General features: G+C 45.7%; 1 protein-coding gene across 1 annotated transcript in view; it reads right to left on the bottom strand.

The window, feature by feature from the left end:
- Positions 1-3,024: 3,024 nt before the first annotated feature.
- GRIN2B (glutamate ionotropic receptor NMDA type subunit 2B) overlaps positions 3,025-24,014 on the bottom strand; it is a 503,573-nt gene continuing 482,583 nt past the window's right edge. The window contains exons 10-13 of the mRNA XM_069585649.1: positions 14,492-14,652; positions 12,511-12,698; positions 9,513-9,751; positions 3,025-6,047 (exon numbers count right to left, since the gene is read on the bottom strand). Of these exons, the coding sequence (XP_069441750.1) occupies positions 4,149-6,047; positions 9,513-9,751; positions 12,511-12,698; positions 14,492-14,652 (2,487 nt within the window). The 3' untranslated portion in view covers positions 3,025-4,148. The remainder of the gene's footprint in view (positions 6,048-9,512; positions 9,752-12,510; positions 12,699-14,491; positions 14,653-24,014) is intronic.

Genomic DNA, 24,014 nt, shown 5'->3' with positions numbered 1-24,014 from the left:
GAATCATTTGGGAATTTTTCTCTCCCTCAATACAACATGGCTGTGGCCAGTACAGGGGAAACCCACATCAAGGATGTTTCCCACATTCTGGCTGAAGATACACAGTGACATTTTTTGAAATTACAAGATCCACTGTACATGCGTCACTCTGAAGGGTGTGCACACTCTTAATTCAGGCAAATTCAAGGGTCAGATTATCTGAAGTCGGTAGAAACGCTGAAATTTCAGCATGGCCACCGAGAGGAGGGATACAGGACAACACCTACCAACTCACTTCCACAGTGGAAGGGAATGATGGAGGACACGAGAGATAGAAATCACGGATTCTGAAGAAACTTGGAACCATTAGCCCTCTTGAGGGTGTCTGTGGAATCTCACAGTTTGGATAGATTGAGTCCTGGTCCAGACCCATCTGTGGAAGAGATGGGGCTGACAGCGGAATTCATCCTCATGGATTTGAAAGGAAGTAACATCTAGAACTTGGCATTGCTCAGCTTTCCTTTCTGTAAGATTTCTTGGGCAGGCTGTGAATATCTTATTTGGGCTCAATTCAAACATCCAGTTGAAGAGAAGTGGCCAACTGGGGCCAAAGAGGGTTTTAGAGAAATGAAATTAACCAGCCAACAGTTTTTGATGATGGGACGATTGGACAGAAATGTAATATCCCAGTAAAATGGATTTGGAAATTTCATCCTGCGGTACAAAGAGAGAGAAGGCTGCCACCCTTCACAGAGACAACAATCCAGTGAAAGAAATTCTATTTGTCTGGTCAACCCCAGGTCAGGTTCTGAACACCTGGCTTGAGACAAACAGCACTTTCTTGATGGCGGAAGTGAGGACAAGGCAGATATAAAGTCACTACAGGCACCACCCTTCCCAGACTCACCCTTCCACCTCTAAAACCAACTTTGTAACCTTTCTAAGAGAATCTCCTGGCCACTGAATTTGGAGCAGATCTGGTAATCTTCCGGGAAAGCATGCAAATTTGTAAGACACAGATCCAGAGTTACTCTCCCATAACCAGATAACACGTATTTCCAGGAAGGAGACTTCATGGGAATTTTCCAGGTGTGCCTGTGGTGGTGATTTCTCAGGAGGAAGGAAGTGGGCAGGAAGAAGGCTGGAGCCCAGGTACTAGGGAGAAAAAACTGAGCTGCGGGGAGATTTCCCAAGATGGAGCTTCCTGAAATCTCTTAGCCACATCAAGGAGAGACTGATTTGATCTCAGTTCTGGTTTAAGCCCTTTGGGGAATCTTTCCTACCTTAGGTGCCCACAGGAGAAATATGGCGCCACCAGCTTGACCTGGCACGGATGCTGGTGATCTGTGGGCCACCTGGAAGACAGAAGCTGGGCCTGGGGTTTGCCTGAAGCCAAATTGGACCCAAGCCAAGCCCAGTCACACCCACCGTCTATGACTACCTCTCACAGGCCAGTGAGAAGACTGGTGAGGTGGGCGGCAAGGACCCACAGCCCTTCCCCAGCTTCGTCACCACTGTGGCCTCCATTTCCGCTCACTGTTCTCACCTCAGACACCCTGCAGCCAAAGCCGTACAAAACTGCCCCCCCCCCAACAGAAAATGAAACCCCTTAACAAAAACACTTCCCCCTTCATTCCCATCCCCACCCCGCTCCCTCCAGCCAACACCCTGAATACTCACGAGAGAGAACACTTTATCTATACAAAATGAATTAGAAAACAAAATATTTACATATGAAATAAACACCATCTTGATTTCTATCACCAGCGGGAGACAACAGAGCCCCCTTTGTTCTAGATTGCTGTTCGCTATGGTTGGTTTGGTTTTTTATTTGAAAGGGGTGAGGTAAGAGGAAGAGTGAGGGAGGAGCCCCTGACCTGGGATCGAGTCAGGGTGAAGAATGTTTGATGGCCCTTCGCCTTCCTCCTCCTGGAGACACTCACGCCCTCTGTCCTCTCGCTCCGAGTCTTTCCTTGAATCTAAGGTAAAGCACTCCGTGCTCCTCTCTCCAAATCTGTGAGAGGTTCAGCCCCTTGCCCCCAGGTTCATTTTTGAAAGAAAACAAAGCTTTACAAGGCCTTCAGTTGGCTTGAAAATGAAAGACACTGAGGTAAAAATCAAGGAGGGCAGAGGTCGCAGTCAAGGACGGGGTGGGGAGGTGAGGAAGGGAGGTGAGTCGGGGTGGATGGGATTTCTCCAAGAGACATGGCAGCTTCCTTCAGAGGAGGATGAGCACCTTTCTGGTTTATATGTCCTGTGTGTAACATGGAGATCCTGTGGCCAAGCTTCTAAACTGACCCGGCTTTTTGGCTGCCACCTGGGGAGAGGGGAGGTTGGCAGAAGAGTGGAACTGAGCCCTGGAACACGTCTACCCCAAGTTTCGGGACTGGCAGTGACAAGTAGTCGTTTCCCTTCTCAAGTTTTCAACTTTGAGTGAAGGGGGCTTCCTGTCTGCCAGTACCCTCATCCCTGGAGTTTTATATGTGTATATATATATATATATATATATATATATATATATATATATACACACACCCACACACACACACATACTTTTTTATTCTTGTATAGTACGACCTGGGAGATGAAGGAGGTGCTGCAGGAAGGAGGAGGGGCTTCTACAGAGTGTCCACACTGGGCTCAATGTCACATTCTCTGGGAGCCAGACCCAACGAGGTAGCAGGGGAGTCCCTCTCCGTCTCCCGTCCCCTCTTTCAAATCTCTTCCCTTTCCTCTCCTGTCTCCTGAGCTGTACTTGAGGAGCAAGCTCAAAGCTCTGCACTGTCTGTTCCATATCACTTGTGGCCAATTCAGGGGGTAACAAGCCTGCTCACCTAGCTCCAGGTTAAGTAAGAAGGGATCAAAGCATTGAAAACATCCCCCTTCTCACTTATCCTATCATAAATGATGCCCCTTGCCCTTCAAAGCGTTCCTTTAGCTCTTTCCCGCAAAATAGCCAGCTGAGGGTCTCAAAAGCTCAAATGAGCTTTGCCCACTATTCTGCCCTCGGTTATGTGCAAAAGAATCCTGGCTGCTTCTATTTCCTTTTAGCCTTCCTGGAAAGCTCTTGGCCAAGACTAGTTGAAAGTCCTGGCAACCATTAAAGAATTATTTTTGTATATGTTGCTCTTGTAGGAATGTTCACCCACATGTTTTGTCTAGGCCACAGAAACTTCTCGTCAAGAACTTCCATTCTCCTTATTCAGGAAGGGTGAAGGGGGAGACAGAGCCATAATTCAGATAACATAGGACCATCTTTGTTTGTATACAAGCCAAAAAAAGCCTGTTGCTTAGGGATACTGAAGAAACAGCTTTATGGGGTCAAGGTTGCCTTCTACACAAATAGGCCTCTGACAACAGGTGTGTATAGACAATAGGTGTGCAAGTGTATACAGACACACATGCACAGGCAGTCCCTCCTTCTTTGTCTCTAATGTGCCACGAAACACTGCTCTAATGTTCTTTTAATCATCTGTCAATGACTTTTCACTCCAGTTCACCATCATCATGGAATTGGAGAAAACTTTTTTTTGGCTTATATATAAACACACAGGGCTTCCCACCCTCTGCTTGGCACCTGATCCCCAAACACACCCATCTAAGCAACAAGAATTTAGCAAAAGCCTCTTTTCATTCACAGGCAGTGCGCCGCTAATAGATCTTATGGGATGCTTTTGCTTCCTCACCTACACATACAGATCAGTTCAGCAAGAGGTATCCTGCGTTCCCCGTGGCCTCCTCCTGCTTCTCCTTGGCTTCGCTCCAACCGGGTGGCAAAGAGTCCTTCCACGCCAGGAGCAAGATCCCCTGTGGCCACTGCCTTCTCGGCTCTAGCCGAGCCAGCCCACTTATCCACTCTCCGGAACTGGGAACAACAGCCTACCGTATCCTCTCGCGGGAACTGGGAACGGGGACAGGATGGACAGACGAGAAGGAGGAGGAAGTAGGAAGAGGGTGCTGGAAAGGAGGCAGAAATGGTGCTGGTCACCAGGCTCACCCTCAGAAGGAATCAGAACTCCAGGATCTCAAAAATAAATGAAAACGACAAGAAAGGAGCAAATGGGAACCAAGTTCACCCCCTTACCCCCCGTTCACCCTCCGTGACATGCGTGCCACACGCCCACAGCCAGACCCTCCCGGACGCACCTTCGGCCTCTCTCTTCCCTCACTCAGACATCAGACTCAATACTAGACAGTTTCTCATACACATGCCCATTGCTGGAGCCATTGAAAGCCCTGGGGTTTTTGTTGTTAGGCACACAGGGGTTGGACTGGTTCCCTATACAGATGTCTTTCTGGAAGCGGCCCGGCACAGCCCCGTGCAGGGCCGAGACCACCGGCTTGTTGCTCACAAGGGCCCGGAAGTCCGGCCTGGCCTTCGGCGCCCCAGCCACCGTGGGCTGCCTGAAGAAGTAGGATTTGCTGCCGTGGAGCAAGCACTGGTCGTCCCCGAAAGTGGGGATGAAAGGGTTCTGCGTGACCCGGTCGGGGTAGAGAGACTTGCTGAGCATGTAGCCACCGCCGCCGCCGCCGGGATTGCCGTGGTGGTGATGTCCCGCGGCTGGCGCCGCCGCCTTGCCATCGTTGCTGCCACTGAAAGCGCTCTCGCCTGCTGGCATCTCGAACATGTGCGCGTAGGGGCTGCCGTCCAGGAAGCGGCCCTTGTCCTTGAGGCTCACGCTGCGTGGGGCCAGGGCGGCCTCTTCTTTCTGCAGGTCCACGAACGTGTCGTAGGAGTGTTGGCGCCGCAGCTTGTTCCGGGGCTTCTTCTGTGCCTTGGAGTTGGTAGGGCTCTGCGGGTACTTAGACGCTGCGGACGTCACGGCCGCCACTGGGGCGGCCGGCTGATCCAACTCCTGCAGCGAGTTGTCCTCGCTGATGTCGTACAGGTTGCCGGCCTTCTTGCACGCCTCGCAGCGGATGCAGGCCGGCCTGCCCGAGTTCTGGCCAGCCACCACCGCCGTTGCTGCTGTCGTCGTCGAGTAGTTGTGCAGCTTGGATGGGCAGCTGCGGCAGAAGTTGCCCCCAGGGCGCTCCTCCCAGTCCACGTTGGTCAGGTTCTTCTCCCAGGGGGCCGGGACCCCGCCGACGACCCCCCCGCCGTGCTTGTCGCCTGTGCCGTGCTTAAGATGATGAGCTCGGTTGGTACAGGGCCCTCCACCACCCACCGAGTCACGCTTGAAATCCTCGCCACGCTCCTTGTAGAGGTCGGTCAGGTCCACGTGCTCCCAGTGCGGCGAGGTCTCCTTGGCACGGAACTGGTCCAGGTAGAAGTCCCGCAGCCCGTCCTTGTCCCGAAAGTAGCGCTTGTGGTCTGGGGAGCGGGGCGGCCGGCGGCGGTAGGCCAGCTCTATCTCGTCGAACTCGCGGCGGGACTTGGCTGAGGCCGGACGCTTCTTCAGGCTGTCCTTGTACTGTTGCTTCCGTCTCTTGGCCGCGTTGCCCTCGATGTTGCCATAGGTGACCGTGTGGGTGGAGATGTCTGACACGTCGGAGCGGATCAGGTCGTCGTGGCCGCCATAGCGGTCACTCTTGAACGAGAACTTGCCGTACAGGTCGCCGAGCTGGCTGTGCTTGGACGAGGGAAGGCCAATGTCCAGGGGCTTCTTGCCCAGGGCCCGGGGCTGCGTGGTGAAGGGCGGGTTGTCGCAGTCATAGAGCCCATCTATGGAGCTGGCGCTGCCGATGCTGTGGGGCCGGTGGTGGTGGTGGTAGTGGTCCTGGTAGACGTTGCTGTCCTTGAGCTGCAGGTTCCCGAAAGTCCTTTCCACCTCACTGATGTAGTCGCTGAACAGGTTCTCCTCGCAGGGTGGGTTATTGTAGGACTTGCAGTCGGAGTGCGTGAAGCTGCGGCGGTGCTCGGAGATGTCATAGACAGACGACTCGCGGCGGATGAAGTCCAGGGCGCTCTGCGGTGAGCCATTCACACCCGACAGGTTGGCCATGTTCTTGGCCGTGCGCAGCAGACGCAGGATATTGGAGTGCGTGTTGTTCATGGTGGCGGTGGGGGAGTTCATCACGGATTGGCGCTCCTCAATGGCCACGCCGTGGATGCAGCTGTAGATACCCTGCAAAGTGGATGAGATGGGTTAGATCTCTCGTGAGGTTGGAACGGACTCTCAAGTGGATCCCCACCCCCGATAACTGCCTAAATGGTTGAGACAAGTCCAGGAAAACATGAAAGAGGTGGTCTTATAGACTCATAGAAACCTGTGTCTAGAAGCTTGCCTGCCTTGTGCTGTGCTGTGCGCTCCTTCAGTCATGTTTGACTCTTTGGGACCCCATGGACTGTAGCCTGCCAGGATCCTCTGTTTCATGGGATTTTCCAGGCCAGAACCCACTGGAGTGGGTTGCCACTTGCTTGCCGTATTCACCAGCATTTAGCAAGTCTCATCATGAACCCTAGGGCTTTCCAGGTGGGGCCAGTGGTAAAGACCCTACCTCCAACTGCAGGAGATGTTAAGAGACAAAGGTTCCATCCTTGGGTCAGGAAGATTTCCCTGAAGGAGGAAATGGCAACCTACTGTAGTATTCCTGCTTGGAGAACCCCATGGACAAAGGAGCCTGGCAGGCTATTGTTCATAGAGTTACAAAGAGTCGGACATGACTGAAGCAACTTAGAATGTAGCATGCATCATAAGCTGGGGTCTGATTAGATAGGCTTGGCTTTCCAAAAGGGGCCTCACTGCATACACCAAGTTATCTAAGCAAATGGACTGGAATCGCAAGACATGAGATTCATGCCTCACTCCGCCACTGATTTGTACTGATTTTTCTTTCTACACTGAGGTTTTTGCTTCACAGAAATGAGGCCATGATATCAACTGATAGCAAACAACACTGTCAGCCTTCTGGAAATCAACAGCAATGCTTTACAGACGTTGGGGTTGTTCTGCCCTGGCTGGTCACCCCTGGCTGGCAGTAAAGACTGGGGAGCCCAGGCGCTCACAATTGCCACTCTTTATCAGCTCTGACAAATTTTGAGCAGCTTTTAGGATTTTGATCATCAGATCACAGCTGAGCAATTCTCTCCCTGAGCCAAGCATGAACCAAATTCAACAGGACAATTAGGCAGCTTTGAGGTCAAGGAAGGATATTTCTGCTGCTGTGCCTTACACCATGGGAGGGAGGACCTGGGACAGATATTAAGGACTAAATAGCAATCATGAACCCCCCTGCTGGAGTGGAGTAGTTCGGGAGGGGTGGAGTGGGAGTTTGGGGTTGGTAGAGGCAAACTAGTATATATAACATGGATAAACAAAAAGGTCCTACAGTATAGCACAGAACCATATTCAATATCCTGTAAACAGCCATAATGTAAAACAGATATGAAAAAGAATGTATATACATGTATAATTGAATCACTTTGCTGTACAGTGAAATTTTATATTGGAAATCAACTATACTTCAATAAAATGAATTTTAAAAGAATTCCCTTGTCGAATGCTCTCTTTTATTCTCTTTAGCTCCAGGTTTCTTCCTTCAAGTTTCTCACTCACTGTGATCATAAATAATAGTATCTTAACATTAGTATTGATTGAGAACTCCCTGTGTGCAGCTTCTTGTGTAGAGCCCTGTCCGAGAGAGGGAGAGGATTGGGCTCAAGTCTAAAGTCAGGCCAACCTCCTGCCAATCTCTAGTTCCCTGCCTTGAAAGGTGGACATATTTGGAACTTTTCCACCTGGCAAGGGAAGGTCTTTGCAGAAGAAGTTGGTTGAACAGTGTCTTTAAAACAAGGGGGATTCATTTGGAAAGGGGCTGTCCCGATTGAGGGAGGAGGATGAGAGGAGAGAAGATTCAAAAGTAGAGTGGCAGCTAGATGGGAAAGAAGGATGGTTTGCATGAGATGAGCATCCCTGCCCTGGAGGCAGCCACAAGATAAAAGATCTACAAGAGAATTGGGAGATTAATATATATATACACACACACACAATAGGGGCTTCCCAGGTGGCACAGTGGTAAAAAATCTGCCTGCCAATACAGGAGATGCAAGAGATGCGGTTTCAATCCCTAGGTTGGAAAGATTCCCTGAGTAGGAAACGGCAACCCACTCCAGTGTGCTTGCATGAAAAATCCCATGGACGAGGAGCCTAGCGAGCTATAGTCCATGGGGCTGCTAAGAGTCAGACATGACTGAGTGCAGAAGAGAAGATATATACACTACCATGTGTAAGTAGCTAGTAGGAAGCTTCTGTTTGGCACAGGGAGCTCAGCTCGGTGCTCTGTGATGACCTAGAGGAGTGAGATGGGGTGGGGATGGGAGGGAGGTCCAAGAGGGAGGGGATATATGTATACATACAGCTGACTCACTTCATTGTACAGCAGAAACTAACACAACACTGTAAAGCAATTATACTCCCATTTAAAAAAAAAATAGAGAGTTCCCCTGCTTTCTTCTCCTTTCTGACCCTTCTTGATTATGGCCAGGAGAAAATGCACTTGTCCTCTTCAGAGCCATTGATTATGTTGAGGGGCGACAAATAGGATTTCTACTACAGGCTTCCTGTGCTGTGTCCAGCTCCCTGTCTGGGGTCTTGGGAAGTGCCACGAGGTGCAAAAAGGTGGCTTAGGGACCACAAGTCCCAGCCTCCTGCTTCCAGTTAACTGAATGGCCTGAAGCAGCTCACAGCCAGAGAGGACATTTTTCTCTAGAACTAAAATACTATAGGAAAATGATCAAAAGATGGGACAACTTAATGAGTACTCCATTTTCTTATATAACCCCATTAGAGACAAAGTTGGTTACATCTGAAGCCTAGACCTCTATTCTAAGAGGACATCTGAGTTCACTTATTGTGAATGAATCTCATAACTTTATTAAGAAAATCAAAAAGTCTGCTTTTTTAAGAAAAGAAAAGAAAAGAAAAGAAAAAAAAAACTAAACCCTCTTCCCCGTGACCCTTTATTCATATTCAACACTGTGCTCCAAATCTCATTTAGACTAGTCATGTAGAAGAGAACTAAATAAAGAAGGACTTGAGTGGTATTCTTGCTCCAATTAAGGTAGTTTCTGGAATGCAAATTTCTTAACAGGTCAGGACTTATTTTTGAAAGTTCTGTTAAGCTCCTGAATGCTCCAAATGCATACATGGTTAAAATATAAAGCGGGATGGTGAAATGACCAATATACATTTGCATGTCAGAATAAGAGAGATATATGTCATGATTTATACAGAAATGTGATTTTTAAAAGGATTAAATGATTAATCCAGCCTATGCAGAATTAACTAATAGTGATGAAAGGCACCTGGGGAAAGGCCAAATGTTTCATTCTGATAGATCTGCCAGTTCTTTTTAAGAACCAAATGCCCAAACCCCACACAGAAAGCTATTTCTTGAAGGAAAAACAGCATCACCTGTTCTCTGAGCCACTTGAAATGATGTCATACTACCCCCTGGGGAAATGTACATGATGTGGCTTCTTGCTTTCACAGCCTCAGGCTGGAGTTAGTGCCCCTCTGGACTCTTTGCTTTGCATGGGCTAGGCTAAGCTTCCTCTCCCAAGTTCCAGGCACCTAAATCAAACCACTTACTCTGCTGATGGAGAAGACCATGCCGGGCTTGCCAGAACAGACACCCATAAAGCAATGCCGGAACTGCCAATAGAAGAGGTGTTCGCAGATGAAGGTGATGAGGCTGAGAGCCATGGCGGCCCCCAGCATGTAGAAGACGCCCGCCATGTTGTCAATGTCCAGCTGGCTACTCATGACCTCGTTCTTCTCATTGTGGCAGATGCCTGTGAGCCACAGAGCTTCCAGCTCCTCCATCTCCCCTGGGGGCCGGGCAGGAAGGAGAGAAGAGAGGGGGAGAGAGGGGTGTTGGGAAAAGAGGAAAACATGAGAGAGAGGGAAACAGGCATAAAGAAAACCAAGAGAGAAAGTTAGTAATGTTATTAATACTGTTAAACTTATCAAGTTATTCAACAAGCGGTCAATGAAAACACAATGTGGGTACCAGAGGTGATACAGAGATAGAAGACATTACCTCTGTGCCCTGTATGAATGTATGAAAGTTTTAGTTGCTTAGACTCTTTGAGACCCCGTGGACTGTAGCTCCTCTGTCCATGGAATTCTCCAAGTAAGAATACTGGAGTGGGCAGCCATACCCTCCTTCAGGGGATCTTCCCGACCCAGGGACAGAACCTAGGCGTCCTACATAGCAGGAAGATTCTTTACCGTCTGAGCCAGGTAAGCCTGAGCTACCCAGTGTAAATTGGTATATAAACAATCAGTATGACAAGCTGTATGTAAGTAATAAAAGCTTCCTGAATTAGTCAGGGTAATTTTGTAGATACGGTGGCCAGTGGGTTTTCATGAGGAAGGTAGGATTTGGAGGTGGGCATGGGGAATGGGTGAATTTTTATTGATATTTTACAAAAAGGCACTCCAGGCAGCAGAGAGAGCATGATCAAGGGGAGGAAGGAGAAAAACACAAGCCGTATTTGGGAAAGGCTGGCAGAACAATTCAAATACAATAACAGTTGGTAAAAGAAGCTGAATACAAAAGGTTGATGAAAGATTGCTGAGCACCTGAGTATCAGACTAAGCACTTTGCACGGGTTTTATTTTTTTTTTTTGTAGACAGCAAGGAACAACATAATGGAAGAAGCGATTCAGAAAATTGCTCTCACGAAATGTGCAAAGCAGATCGAGTTGGGGGAGGAGAGACAGAGACAAATCGGTGGAGAGATTGATTGATTCCCTAGAGGCCCTCAGACTTCCTGATCTCTTGGTGAAAACATAAATATTCACAGGAAAAGGGAGGAAGCTGGAATAAAATGAGACCACCAAATTTGGACCTGACTCCCTTTAATGCCGCTTAGAGAAGTTTTGATTAATTCAAGTCATGCCAGGTTACAACAACCTTGATCCACTTCAGTGGATACTAGGAACTAGAAAGGTAGAAATTGTAGGCAAGAGGAAAATAAAAGAAACCATGAGCCTGAGAATACATGTAACTCTAGAGAAGCAAAAATCTGAACATCTCATGAAGAAAATTGCCAGTTTTGGCTTAAAACGTGAAATCTGTTTGCGTAGTCTGACTGGAGCTCTGGTGTGTGTGTGTGTTAGTCGCTCAGTCATGTCCATCTTTTTGTGACCCCATGGACTGTAGCTTGTCAAGTTCCTCTGTTCATGGAATTCTCCAGGCAAGAATAATGGAGTGGTTACCATTCCCTTCTTCAGGAGATCTTCCCAACCCAGGGATTGAACCTGGGTCCACCACGTTGCAGGCAGAGTCTTTACCGTCTGAGCCCCCGGGAAGCCCAGGAATCTCTGGTAACTTTTGCAAATCGTCTCTACTGCTGCTCTTCACTTATTGCCTTGAAGTGACAGCTACATCACCGTGACAGAAGCTCTTACACTAAAATGGCTTGGAACATTCCACCTAGAACCCCATCCTCTTTCCAGCATTCATCAAATCACTTTTTGCTCATTTCTTGGATCAAACTTGGATGATTTTCCTAACTGAACAACTGACCTCACCTGGAGTCTACCAATCCAGCTATGTTGTCTTCTCCCTACCAGCAAAGATTCAGCAGACACAACTGGGGAACTGCTGAGTTGATGGCCTGTGGGGCCAAGTACAGTCAGGCTGCTCGTTGTAACAAGATTAGCTTCTGTGAGACTAACAGGAGAAGGAGGTCCTTTAGACAATAAAGTGAAGCAGGATGTGGAAGGTGTGAGCAAAATAAAAATAGGAGATTAGGTTTTCTCAAAGCAAGTTGTCTCTTCTAGGAATCACTCTGGCGAGTGAGTACTTTCCAGTGTCTGTCTTTGAGGACCTGGCCCTGCTTCCTATCTCTTCCACTGAGAGAGGCAAAGCAGGAGAGGGAAGGATGAGCAAATGGCCATGAATGGATTTCTTTGCCATTTCTCTGGGACCAGAGAGAGGAGATAAAGGTCTGTATAGTCAAAGCTACAGTTTTTCCAGTAGTCATATATGGATGCAAGAGCTGGACCCTAAAGAAGGCTGAGTGCTGAAGAATTGATGTTTCTGAATTATGGTGTTGGAGAAGACTCTTGAGAGACCCTTGGACTGCAAGGAGATCAAACCAGTCAATCCTAAAGGAAATCAACACTGAATAATCATTGGAAGGACTGATACTGAAGCTCCAATACTTTGGCCACCTGATGTGAATAACTGACTCATTAGAAAAGACCCTGATGTTGGGAAAGACTGAAGGCAGGAGGAGAAGTGGGCAATAGAGGATGAGATGGTTGGATGGCATCCATCACTGACTCAATGGACATGAGTTTCAGCAAAACTCCGGGAGATAGTGAAGGACAAGGAAGCCTGGTGCACTGCAGTCCATGGGGTTGTAACGAGTTGGACATGACTAAGCCACTGAACAATAACAACAACCTCATTACGAAGCTTTAGAAAACTAACATATACCGCCCAATGTCCTAGCATACTATGAAATGCTTAATGGAAATGCAGAGGTTAGAGGGACAGGGAAGGAAGAAGGGTGATGTTTTGGACTGGCTGTAGGAAGAGGCCAAGTAGACACTTTCCCTTTCTTTAACTCACCATCTCCGAAGAGCTGCAGGATAGCAAGGTCCACCTGGCGCTTCCATCCAGAGTCTTTTTGGATGGCAATGCCATAACCAGTGGAGGCAAAGACCTTCCCACTGCCAATGGTCACCAGCTTGCAGCCCTCATCTCTACCGGCCATGTAGTTCAGCACGGCTGCATCATAGATGAAGGCATCCAGTTTCCTGTGCAAGAAAGGAGCAAACAAACCAAGTCCAGTGGAGGAATTCGAGTCCAAAACTACCTATGGGGCCATTAAGAGGAAGAAGTAGGACTCCAGCAGACTATGGGGAGAATTGGTTCAAAGCAGGGCTCAAGGTGGAACTCAGCCAGAAGCTAAAGCCTAACTCCCAGGTGGTTCTTTGTATGATTTCAGATTGAAAGGAGGAGTTTTTTTCCCTCCTGTTGGGAATGATGAGAATGCAAGTTGGGCCTGGAGCCAACTCATAAGCTGTGTCTGAAAAGGAGAAGGAGTAAAAAGGAATCAATAAAAATAATAACAGAAATAATGAAAAGGAACCATCACAATGATAGCAACAAATAGCATGGGTTAGACTTACGTAACATTTTTCATTTCTCAGTTCATTACAGTCCAGAGTGGGGATAAGTGTAGGTGGACGAGGAGTACTGGATGGGCAATGCTATTTTGGCGGTCAGAAAGGTTTCAGTATTTTGTTTTCTAGCACAAAGAGAGGAGCAAATTGCTGCGGGTGGTGGCATTATAGGCTCAGGTCAACAGTGAATGTGTGAAGCCACGGCCAATGCAACATACAGGAGAATTCAGATGTCTCATGTTCCCAAACATATGAGAATCTCATTGTATGTACAGTGCTTTGCAAGGAGAAGTAGGCAGGGAGTGGGGAAAGGCTAGGGGCAAGTTCAGGAAGGTACAGGTCCATATTTAAACACAATAAATGGAGAAGAAATTCAGATATATTCATATAGGTAATAGAGAGGTTTGCAAGAAAGAAAGGCAGGCATCATGACCTGAGCTGTTCAAGTGCAGTTCAGTTAGCTTTACCCCTCCTTAAGAAAAAAGAAGCCTTTTCTGGCATGACAAAAAACAGAACATTTTTTTCCAAAGGTCCATGAGTATCCTTTAGAAGGGTGTCTATCAGAAAGTCAAAGCTCTGAAGGGCTTGAGAACTGTGATCGCACCAGGGGCCAGACAACCCAGAGTCATCTGTCCCCCAAATTCAGATCCCACCTTCTGAAATCTGCTATGACTTTATAACGATAAGCCAGAGTCTAACAGTATTTAAGTAAACATGCCTCTGGGAGGCTCATTCCGAACAGGAGCCACCAGGAGGCCTAAAGGCTGTCAGTCGTCCTACAACACAGGAAATCAGCTATGAGACCTAAACTCCAACAACTCTCAGGCTCAACTGTCTGTCTTATTCCACAGCTGTGGCTTCTGAGGGAAGGAACCGCCATGGCTGAGATTATGTAAGCCAACATATTTGCAGTTCGTGAGTTCTTCTGAATGAACAATCCACTCTAGATTATAGAGCTGGATCAAAGAGTGCCAATTTTGTTGGAATTGGAGATCAGTTAACATATTCTTACTGTTTGTTATCTAAAAGCTTTCACCCTTTTCATTGTTTCGTTCTCCCTTGTCCATAAGACACCAAAATCAATTTCACTTTCAGGTCAGCAGGTCTTTATTTTGTGTGTAACACATGAACTTTAGCCTTGACTCTCCTGTTTGACTTTTATATCTATTACATTCTTATTTCACTGTGACATTCATGCAAGTAAAGTAAAAATTGTTGAAAATATATACAAGTGAATAATACCAGTGGAATCTCCATACACGGATCTGAATTATACCATCAGTTTAACCTGGAGACCCACAAAGTGCAAATGCAGTCTTTGCTTGAACTTGGTGTGGCACACAAACACGGTGCATCTTATTCCACGGATGTTTGAGAAATGTGAGCAACACAGCAAAGATTCTGAGCTTGGAAGCAGTTCTTACCCTGTTTTCAGGGAGAGCAGTGCATCATCGACACCTCTCTGGTTAAACTTCCCCATGTAGGCATGCATTTCTGCATAGTTATTGCGAATATTCCTCTCCGTGCTGCCATTGGGCACAGTGCCAAAGCGGAAAGGGGGTGAGAAGTCATTAGGTCTCTGGAACTAAAAAGAGAGTTAAAGAGAGACAGAGAAGATGAATGCTTCAGAAAATGTGGAGAGATATTAAGTTAACATTTGTGGATTTATCATGGAAGGGACCAATGAGAGTTCACCAAACATTAGCCCTTGCTCAGGAGTAGCAATTGCTATCTGAAAGTGAACTTCAATTCAACTCAATTTAATCCATATTGTTGAGAGCTTTCTAACTGCCCACCCCTGACTTGAATCTGTCACTCTCGTCTGCCCTGTGTATGCACACTGCACAAAACCAGGGATGATGGGAATGAGCTATTAGCTTAACTGCAGTGGGCTAGTTACCTTTATTTCTGAAAATTGTGTAAAATCTGCTTCCAGGCCCCATTATTGGACTATTAAGGCTCTAGGATGTAAGGCAAGCTACATCATACTCCTGAAAATCACTTGTTGGGTAGCAAATATGTTTTGCTAAGAAATTCTCTCTTTACTTTCCTTGATGCTTTAAAAGCCCATATGTATCCTACATGAGTTGTAGGATAAATTGTAAAAGCAAATGCAATTTTAATTATGTTCCCTCTTGTGTTTAAGAACTGAGTGGATTGCCAGGGCATAGCATAATAAAGGGAAATCTCTTGAATTTTCACCCCTATGACATCAGCTTTGTTTCTGGCTATTGCCCTGCAGTAATCAGTCTTTATATTGCTTCCTGAATGCACAATTCGGGCATTTGTATCTTCATGGCCTCCGAGAGTCTGTTCCCTCAGCATGATCTCACCTTTCTCCCTGAGCCAATTCATGTCCTTCACCTCATTCATGTAACTCAGAGCAATTTCTTCAGGACACTTTCTATGAGTTCCTTCTTCCATCAGGTTTACCCAAGAGTGAGTCATCGGTACTTGGTGTTCTTGGTCTAGATTCTTGTAATTAATACTACAAATTCATTTACTTTCTAAATAAGCTGACCAAGTTCTGAGAGCTGGTCTCTGAGGTAGTCAGGAAGCTCTAGATTGAGACAGATATGGATTGAAGACCAGCTCTGAGTGTGTGTTAGTCGCTCAGTCGTGTCCAAGTCTGCGATCTCATGGACTGTAGCCTGCCAGCCTTCTCTGTCCATGGGGTTTCCTAGGCAAAAATACTGGGGTGGTTTGCTAGTTCCTTCTCCAGGGGATCTTCCTGACCCAGGGACTGAATCCAGGTCTCCTACATTGCAGGAAGATTCTTTATCATCTGAGCCACCAAGGCAAGTAACAGGAGCTCTCTGTGCATCATTTCCTCATATATAATAGAAAGACAGTACTGTCTACTTTTCAAGATTGTTGTGTGTATTAAACAATACAATGCATTGGAAGTACATGACACGGCATCTTGCACACAGTAAGTGCTCAATAAAGACTTCTTATATCAGTTTAAATTCATACCTACATTTTACATTCTCTAGGAAACTTCATACTCTCCAAGTTTATCATTCTATTAGGACAGCACTGATCAGCTAGAGTATGACTGGCGTTCACAGTCATATATGCTGTGGCCTGGTATAGGAAAGCCAATGTAGATATTTAAAGTCCAGTTGGTTTCAACATTAAGTGAAGTGCAGTGAAAGTCACTCAGTCGTGTCCAACTCTTTGCGACTCCATGGACTGTAGCCAGGCTCCTCTGTCCATGAAATTTTCCAGACAAGAATACTGGAGTGGGTTGCCATTTCTAAGTGAAGATATCTTAAAAATCTTTGAAGATACCTTTAAAAGCCTAACTTAGGAGTTCTCTGAAGCTCTGGAGCTGTCTGGGCTTACAACCATTCTCCTTTATCCTTCCCTTGACCTGAGACACTTATAGCTTCTCAGAATATGGGGATTTCATGGGCCACTAAATGTCACAGCACCAGTAACCATAAATGCCATCTTCATTACTTAGAGTTGGCCGTAGTTAAAAGTAAGGTCATGCAGGGGGGTTAGGTAATCTGAGATGCATCAAAAAATCACTACTTTCTGACTTACCACAGTGCTTTTTGCCATTAAGAGTTTTTGTTTAATAATTTTTTAAGGGATTGTGATTTTTAAGAAAATAAAGATACTACAAAAGAGTCAAAGAATTTTAGAGTTGTATGAACCACTCAAGGTTAACTAGTCTAAACTTTAATTTTACAAATGAAGACAGAGGCCCAAAGAGGACGAGTTATCTGCTCAATGTCATACTACAGCAGTGATGGCTAACCTTATCAGAAATCAACTGCCTTAATTAATAGTACTTCTTATGGTTCCCAGCAGATAACAAGTTTAAAGTAAATATGAATATGCTTTATTGGAAGAGACAGAATGCTATGCATAGAACTGCCAGTTATAACACTTCAGATATTTGAAAGATAGTGTCCCCCAGTCAAAAGTAGAGTATTCATAGATACCATGGCAGGCAGCAATATAACCAAATGTGCTCTCTTTAATCAGTAATTTCCCATTTTGTTAGGACAGTGAGAACTGATGCTTACAATGACCGAGATACTCTAGGGTCTAAAGTATTTTCTGAAACATCAATGAAAGTTGAAATCATGTCCAGTACAATGTTGGTATAAATTTTTACATTCTAGTTTTTTGAAAATTGGTAGTCAATATAAGATAGATATAATAATTATTTTTAAATTAAAAATATTTTTATTGAAGTAGAGCTGATTTACAGTGTTGTGTTAACTTCTGCTTTGCAGGAAGGTGATTCAGTTATACATGCATGCTAAGTCAGTTCAGTTGTGTCCGACTGTTTGCAGCCCTATGGACTGTAGCCCACCAGGTTCCTCTGTCCATGGGATTCTCCAGGCAAGAATACTGGAGTGGGTAGCCATCTCCTCCTCAAGGGGTTCTTCCCGACTCAGGAATCAAACCTAGTCTCATGTCTCCTGCATTGGCAGGCAGGTTCTTTACCACCAGTGCAACTTGGGAAGCCCATTCATTATATATATATTTTTTCATTATGGTTTATCACAGGATACTGAATGTAGTACGCTGTGCTATACAGTAGGACCTTATTTTTCTATTATTGTACATATAACAGCTTTCATTTGCTAATCCCAAACACTTAATTCTTCCCTTCCCCACCGAGCCCTTCCCCTTGGGAACCACAAATCTGCTCTCTATAGATATGACAATTTTTGATTAACCAAATCAAATGGAATGTGATATCCAGAAGGCCTCATGTCCTGATAAAGCTAGATTATGGAAGTTTTCTGGGCTACTCTTTACTAACTTTGATTTCTAAATTATCTTTAGACTTCTAGATGCTGTTTTATATCTTTGAATACTTAAAAACTAAAGAAATAATGGAGAAACTGGAATATCCAAGATGATTTTGAAAAAGGAGGACAAAATTGAAAGACTCATACTACCTGACTTTGAGACTTACAAAGCTGTAGTCATCATGACAGTGGGACATTAACACAGAGAGAGTAAAGAGATCATGAGAACAGAGTGCCCTCAACAGATCAACACATATGGTACAAAGGCAATTCAGTAAAGATACAACAGTCTTTAACTAATGGTATTGGAACTCTATATGTAAAAAAGAGAACTTCATTCCACATCTCACAAGATATAGGAAATTCTCACATGCTAGTAAAGTAATGCTCAAAATTCTCCAAGCCAGGCTTCAGCAATATGTGAACCGTGAACTTCCTGATGTTCAAGCTGGTTTTAGAAAAAGCAGAGAAACCAGAGATCAAATTGCCAACATCCGCTGGATCATGGAAAAAGCAAGAGAGTTCCAGAAAAACATCTATTTCTGCTTTTTGACTATGCCAAAGTCTTTGACTGTGTGAATCAGAATAAACTGTGGGAAATTCTGAGAGAGATGGGGATACCAGACCACCTGACCTGCCTCTTGAGAAATCTGTATGCAGGCCAGGAAGCAACAGTTAGAACTGGACATGGAACAACAGACTGGTTCCAAATAGGAAAAGGAGTACATCAAGGCTGTATATTGTCACCCTGCTTATTTAACTTCTATGCAGAGTACATCATGAGAAATGCTGGGCTGGAAGAAACACAAGCTGGAATCAAGGTTGCTGGGAGAAATATCAATAACCTCAGATATGTAGATGACACCACTCTTATGGCAGAAAGTGAAGAAGAACTAAAAAGCCTCTTGATGAAAGTGAAAGAGGAGAGTGAAAAGGTTGGCTTAAAGCTCAACGTTGAGAAAACAAAGATCATGGCATCTAGTCCCATCACTTCATGGGAAATAGATGGGGAAACAGTGGAAACAGTGTCAGACTTTATTTTTTTGGGCTCCAAAATCATTGCAGATGGTGATTGCAATGAAATTAAAAGATGCTTACTCCTTGGAAGAAAAGCCATGACCAACCTAGATAACATATTGAAAAGCAGAGACATTACTTTGCCAACAAAGGTCAGTCTAGTCAAGGCTATGGTTTTTCCAGTAGTCATGTATGGATGTGAGAGTTGGACTGTGAAGAAGGCTGAGCACCGAAGAATTGATGCTTTTGAACTGTGGTGTTGGAGAAGACTCTTGAGAAGTCCCTTGCACTGCAAGGAGATCCAACCAGTCCATTCTGAAGGAAATCAGCCCTGGGATTTCTTTGGAAGGAATGACACTAAAGCTGAAACTCCAGTACTTTGGCTGCCTCATGCGAAGAGTTGACTCATTGGAAAAGACTTTGATGCTGGGAGGGATTGGGGGCAGGAGGAGAAGGGGACGACAGAGGATGAGATGGCTGGGTGGCATCACTGACTTGATGGACGTGAGTCTGAGTGAACTCCGGGCGTTGGTGATGGACAGGGAGGCCTGGCATGCTACAATTCATGGGGTCGCAAAGAGTCGGACATGACTGAGCGACTGAACTGAACTGGATCAATGTACCTAAACACAAGTCCTAAAACTATAATACGTCCAGAAGAAAATATTAGAGAAAGGCTTTGTCACCTTGAATTAGACAAAGATTTCTTAGATGTGACACCAAAAGTATAATCCAACATCAAAAACAAGTAAGTTGGACTTTGTTAAAATGAAGAACTCTTTGAAAGGCACCGTTAAGATCACAGAAAGACAAGCCACTGGCGAGATAAAAATCTCTAAAAACAGTTTAAAACTATTAAGGATATAAAGGAGTATATAACAACAGTGCAAGACTCTTGTATGGTGACAGCATCTTCTGTAAGAAAACAGTCAGAAATAGCCAACACAAGAAGAATGGGAGGCACAGGCCTATGGAAAGCATTGATCTTGAAGGCAGACAATTTGGATTCAAATTCCAGTTCTTTGACCAACTGTATGAACATGGGCTAGTTCTTTAACTTCATGGAGCCCTATTTTCCTGGAAGTATTTTTTTTAAATTACTATTACAATAATATCTAGGATCACTTAACACAATATCTGGCACATGGCGAATTCTCAAGACTATTAACTGCTTCCAAGAGGGTGAAGTTCTCATAGCTAAAACTATCCCATGTTAGATTATGTCCCCTAAGATGGAAAACTCCTGTTTCCTAATTTGTTCCTTAAACTTGGCCAGTCTGGGGACCAAACGGGTGAGTGTATCATCCCAGAATCAGCCAGAGCGGAAACAGAAGTAAGCCAGCCTTTTCCTCTGAAAAATTCTTGTCCCAGATTGGTGAAGGAAAGAAGGAAAAGGAAGGATCTTCCAAATACCACCTGATGTTTCCAATAAATGCCCGATAATAAAACTTACTCCAAGCTGTGAGGTGTTCTATGGCATTTGCTTAGCCTGAACGGCAGTCAGTGCTCCCTGGGGTTTGGGGAAGGAGTAAAACTTAGTACTGTCCAGAACCAGGGGTCTTAAAATCCATGGAACAGGGAGGACTCTGAGAAAAAAATTTTTTTTTAAATTAAAGACCCCCAATACACCAAGGAAACCAGCATCGAATTAAAAAGCTTGGTCTGATTTTAAAACAGGGAATTTTATATAGTTATTCCTTATTAGTCACCTTTGGCTATTACAGAGCTTTCTTGAACTTGGAATGTTTCTCTAGATTATAAAAACATGTGCTTAGTTGCTCAGTTGTATCCGACTCTTTGTGATCCTATGAACTGTAGCCCACCAGGCTCTTGGTCCATGGAATTCTCCTGGCAAGAATACTGGAGTGGGTTGCCATTTCCTCCACCAGGGGATCTTCCTGACCCAGGGATCGAACTCGGGTCTCCTGTGTCTGGTGCATTGCAGGTAAATTCTTTACCTGCTGAACCACCAGGAGACACCAAAAAAACATAAGAACAAAAACACAGAAATGAAGAAATTTTGGGGATCAGTCTCATTTCACAGATGAGAAAACTGAGGCTCTGAAGAAACCAAGGAGTTGTTCCAGGCCACAGAGTGAAATAGGAGGACCAGCTTATGGGGCTTGACCCTTGAGCTGAGTCCTCCAACCGCGGCTCAAACACCAGCTGCCAGGTCCTATGTTTGCTCACCAGCGAGGGACTCTATGCATGTGTATGTGGGGCCACCTGGTGAGGGCACCTTTCCCTTCCTGGAATATCAGACGCCAACTCCCTCTCAGGGTTCAACCCAGGGAATCCAGCCATAATTGTAAGCAGGCTCTCACCCAAGGGCAGGAAGGTGCCAGAATGTTAAGAGACCTGTAATCTCACTTGATCCTCCTGGAGAGCAGCTGGGAATCAGAATTCAGCCATCTGAGAGGCTCAGATGATTATCTGAGCCCTCACATTAATGACCTCAAAGTGAGTGAATCTTGGCTATCAGGGAGGGGAAAGGTGTGGAGGCAAGAAAAAGGCTCCACCCCAACCCAGAGATGAGGGGACTTGGGGTAATCCCTCCCATTAGAGAGGCCCTTCTGCACCCTTCAGAGAGAAAGGGAAAAGGCAAGATGTCAAGGAAGTGGCATCATCAACTCAATAGACATGAGTTTGCACAAACTTCAGGAGATAGCGAAGGTGAAGGAAGCCTGGTGTGCTGCAGTCCCTGGGGTTGCAAAGAGTTGGGCATGACTGAGTGACTGAATAACAACAAGGGAGTGGAGATCTGGTCCATTTTGCTTGTTTATTAAATACATAAACCGATTTTACTATGTATATGGCATTATTAATTTGTTCATAGCAGCTACTGGTACTCAACCCCTATGTATGTGCTGAGAAAAACTCTCTCAACTCTTTTAATGATAACAGTTTAAATGCCTCCATTTATTTGATAAATATATATTCTGAGCATCTAATAGTGCAGAGCCTGTATTTATGAGGATTCAAAGATGAAAACTTCAGACTCTTGTTTTCAGGAAGTTTACATAGCAGAGAGGGATGTAAACATTCATTCAGTTTTTCATTCCTTTACTTCTTCATCCATTCATCATTTCATTCTTATAGACATTCAGCACATATTTACAGTATCTATCACCATATTCTGGGTGCTGGGGATGCAATGTGACAGGAGAGGAAGAACCTGCCTTCAAGGAGTTCATACTGTAAACATAGGGGACAGATAATAAACCTTTTTTTTTTTTTTAATGTAGTGGGCTGGGGACTTTGTGGTGGCCCAGTGGTTAAGAATCTGCCTGCCAATGCAGGGGACACAGGTTTGATTCCTGACCTTAGAAGATCTCACGTGCCCCAGGGCAGCTAGGCCCTTGCTCTATAACTACTGAAGCCCGAATGCCCCATAGCCAGTGCTCTGCAACAAGAGACACCACCGCAAGGCGAGCAGCACCCACTCACTGCAACTTGAGAAAGCCTACATGCAGCAATGTAGACCCAGTGCAGCCCAAAATAAAATAAACTATAATGCGTAGTTGACTAATACACAGCCACAGATTCTTTTCCAGTCCTTGTATAAGAGATGAAGCCTACACTCTCCAAAATTAATTCTGATCTGGGCTTGTGACTTGCTTGACCAATAGAATGTGCAGAAAGAACACTGGGACTTCTGAGGATTTGTCATAAGAAGCTTTGTGGTTTCCACCTGGGCCTCTGTAAGAAATCAACACCCCCATGGGCTCCATGTCAGAGCTGTGATGTGTAGGCACTTCTGTCTCCAGGCCTGGCTGAACCCAACCTTCCAAATGCTCCAGTCGGGGTACCAGGCAACCCTGCCTGCATATCTGACTCACAAGTTGGGGAAATACAGTGCAATGGCTCTTGCTTAAGCCACCAAGTGCTGGGGTAGACTGCTGTGCAGTCACAGATCACGAGCCCACAGGTGATCTCAAGTAGTGAAAACCACGTTCTGGGAAGAAACTGACGCAGCTTGGACACAGGACACAGGGTGACTGACTGGCAGGAAGACGAGTTTAGCCCAGCTGGCCTGAGAAGGCCTTTCTGAGAAGGTGGATCTGAACAAAGCCCTGGATGAGAGGAGGAATTCGGCATGTGAAGATCAGGGGAAAGTGCAGCAAGTGCAGGGAACAGCAAACACCAAAGCCAGACAAGGAGGCAAGCCTGGTGTGGCTAGTGGGCCAGGAGCCACGTGCGGGGCATCACAGAATTGCGTGCCCACGACAGAGGAGCCCAGAGCAAGTGGCGCTGTCCCGAACAGGCCTACAAAGGCTGAAGCCCTGGGGCTAAGAGATGAAGGGAGAGTCTTCTAGCAGGGCAAGAGGAGCCAAAGGGTTTCTAGATAGACACCAGTCGGACAGGGCCCTGAGAGAGGCTGCATTCCCTTTCTGCACTTGTCATTCACTTCAGTTCAGTTCAGTCGCTCAGTCGTGTCCGACTCTTTGCAACCCCATGAATCGCAGCACGCCAGGCCTCCCTGGCCATCACCAACTCCCGAAATTCACTCAGACTTATGTCCATCGAGTTGGTGATGCCATCCAGCCATCTCATCCTCTGTCGTCTCCTTCTCCTCCTGCCCCCAATCCCTCCCAGCATCAGGGTCTTTTCCAATGAGTCAGCTCTCCGCATGAGGTGGCCAAAGTATTAAAGTTTCAGCTTCAACATCAGTCCTTCCAATGAACACCCAGGACTGATCTAATTTATAATGGACTGGTTGGATCTCCTTGCAGTCCAAGGGACTTTCAAGAGTCTTCTCCAACACCACAATTCAAAAGCATCAGTTCTTCAGCGCTCAGCTTTCTTCACAGTCCAACTCTCACATCCATACATGACTGCAAAAATCATAGCTTTGACTAGATGGACCATTGTCGGCAAAGTAGTCTCTGCTTTTTAATATGCCGTTTAGGTTGGTCATGGCTTTTCTTCCAAGGAGCAAGCGTCTTTTAATTTCATGGCTGCAATCACCATCTGCAGTGATTTTGGAGCCCCCCACAATAAAATCTCTCAGTGTTTCCATTGTTTCCCCATCTATTTCCCATGAAGTGATGGGACCAGATGCCATGATCTTTGTTTTCTCAACGTTGAGCTTTAAGCCAACCTTTTCACTCTCCTCTTTCACTTTCATCAAGAGGCTTTTTAGCTCCTCTTC

The sequence above is a fragment of the Ovis canadensis genome, chromosome 3 (assembly GCF_042477335.2).
Source record: "Ovis canadensis isolate MfBH-ARS-UI-01 breed Bighorn chromosome 3, ARS-UI_OviCan_v2, whole genome shotgun sequence".
Taxonomy (NCBI): Eukaryota; Metazoa; Chordata; class Mammalia; order Artiodactyla; family Bovidae; genus Ovis; species Ovis canadensis.
Note: the sequence above shows the minus strand (reverse complement) of the source record. Positions and strands in the feature narration are given on the sequence as shown.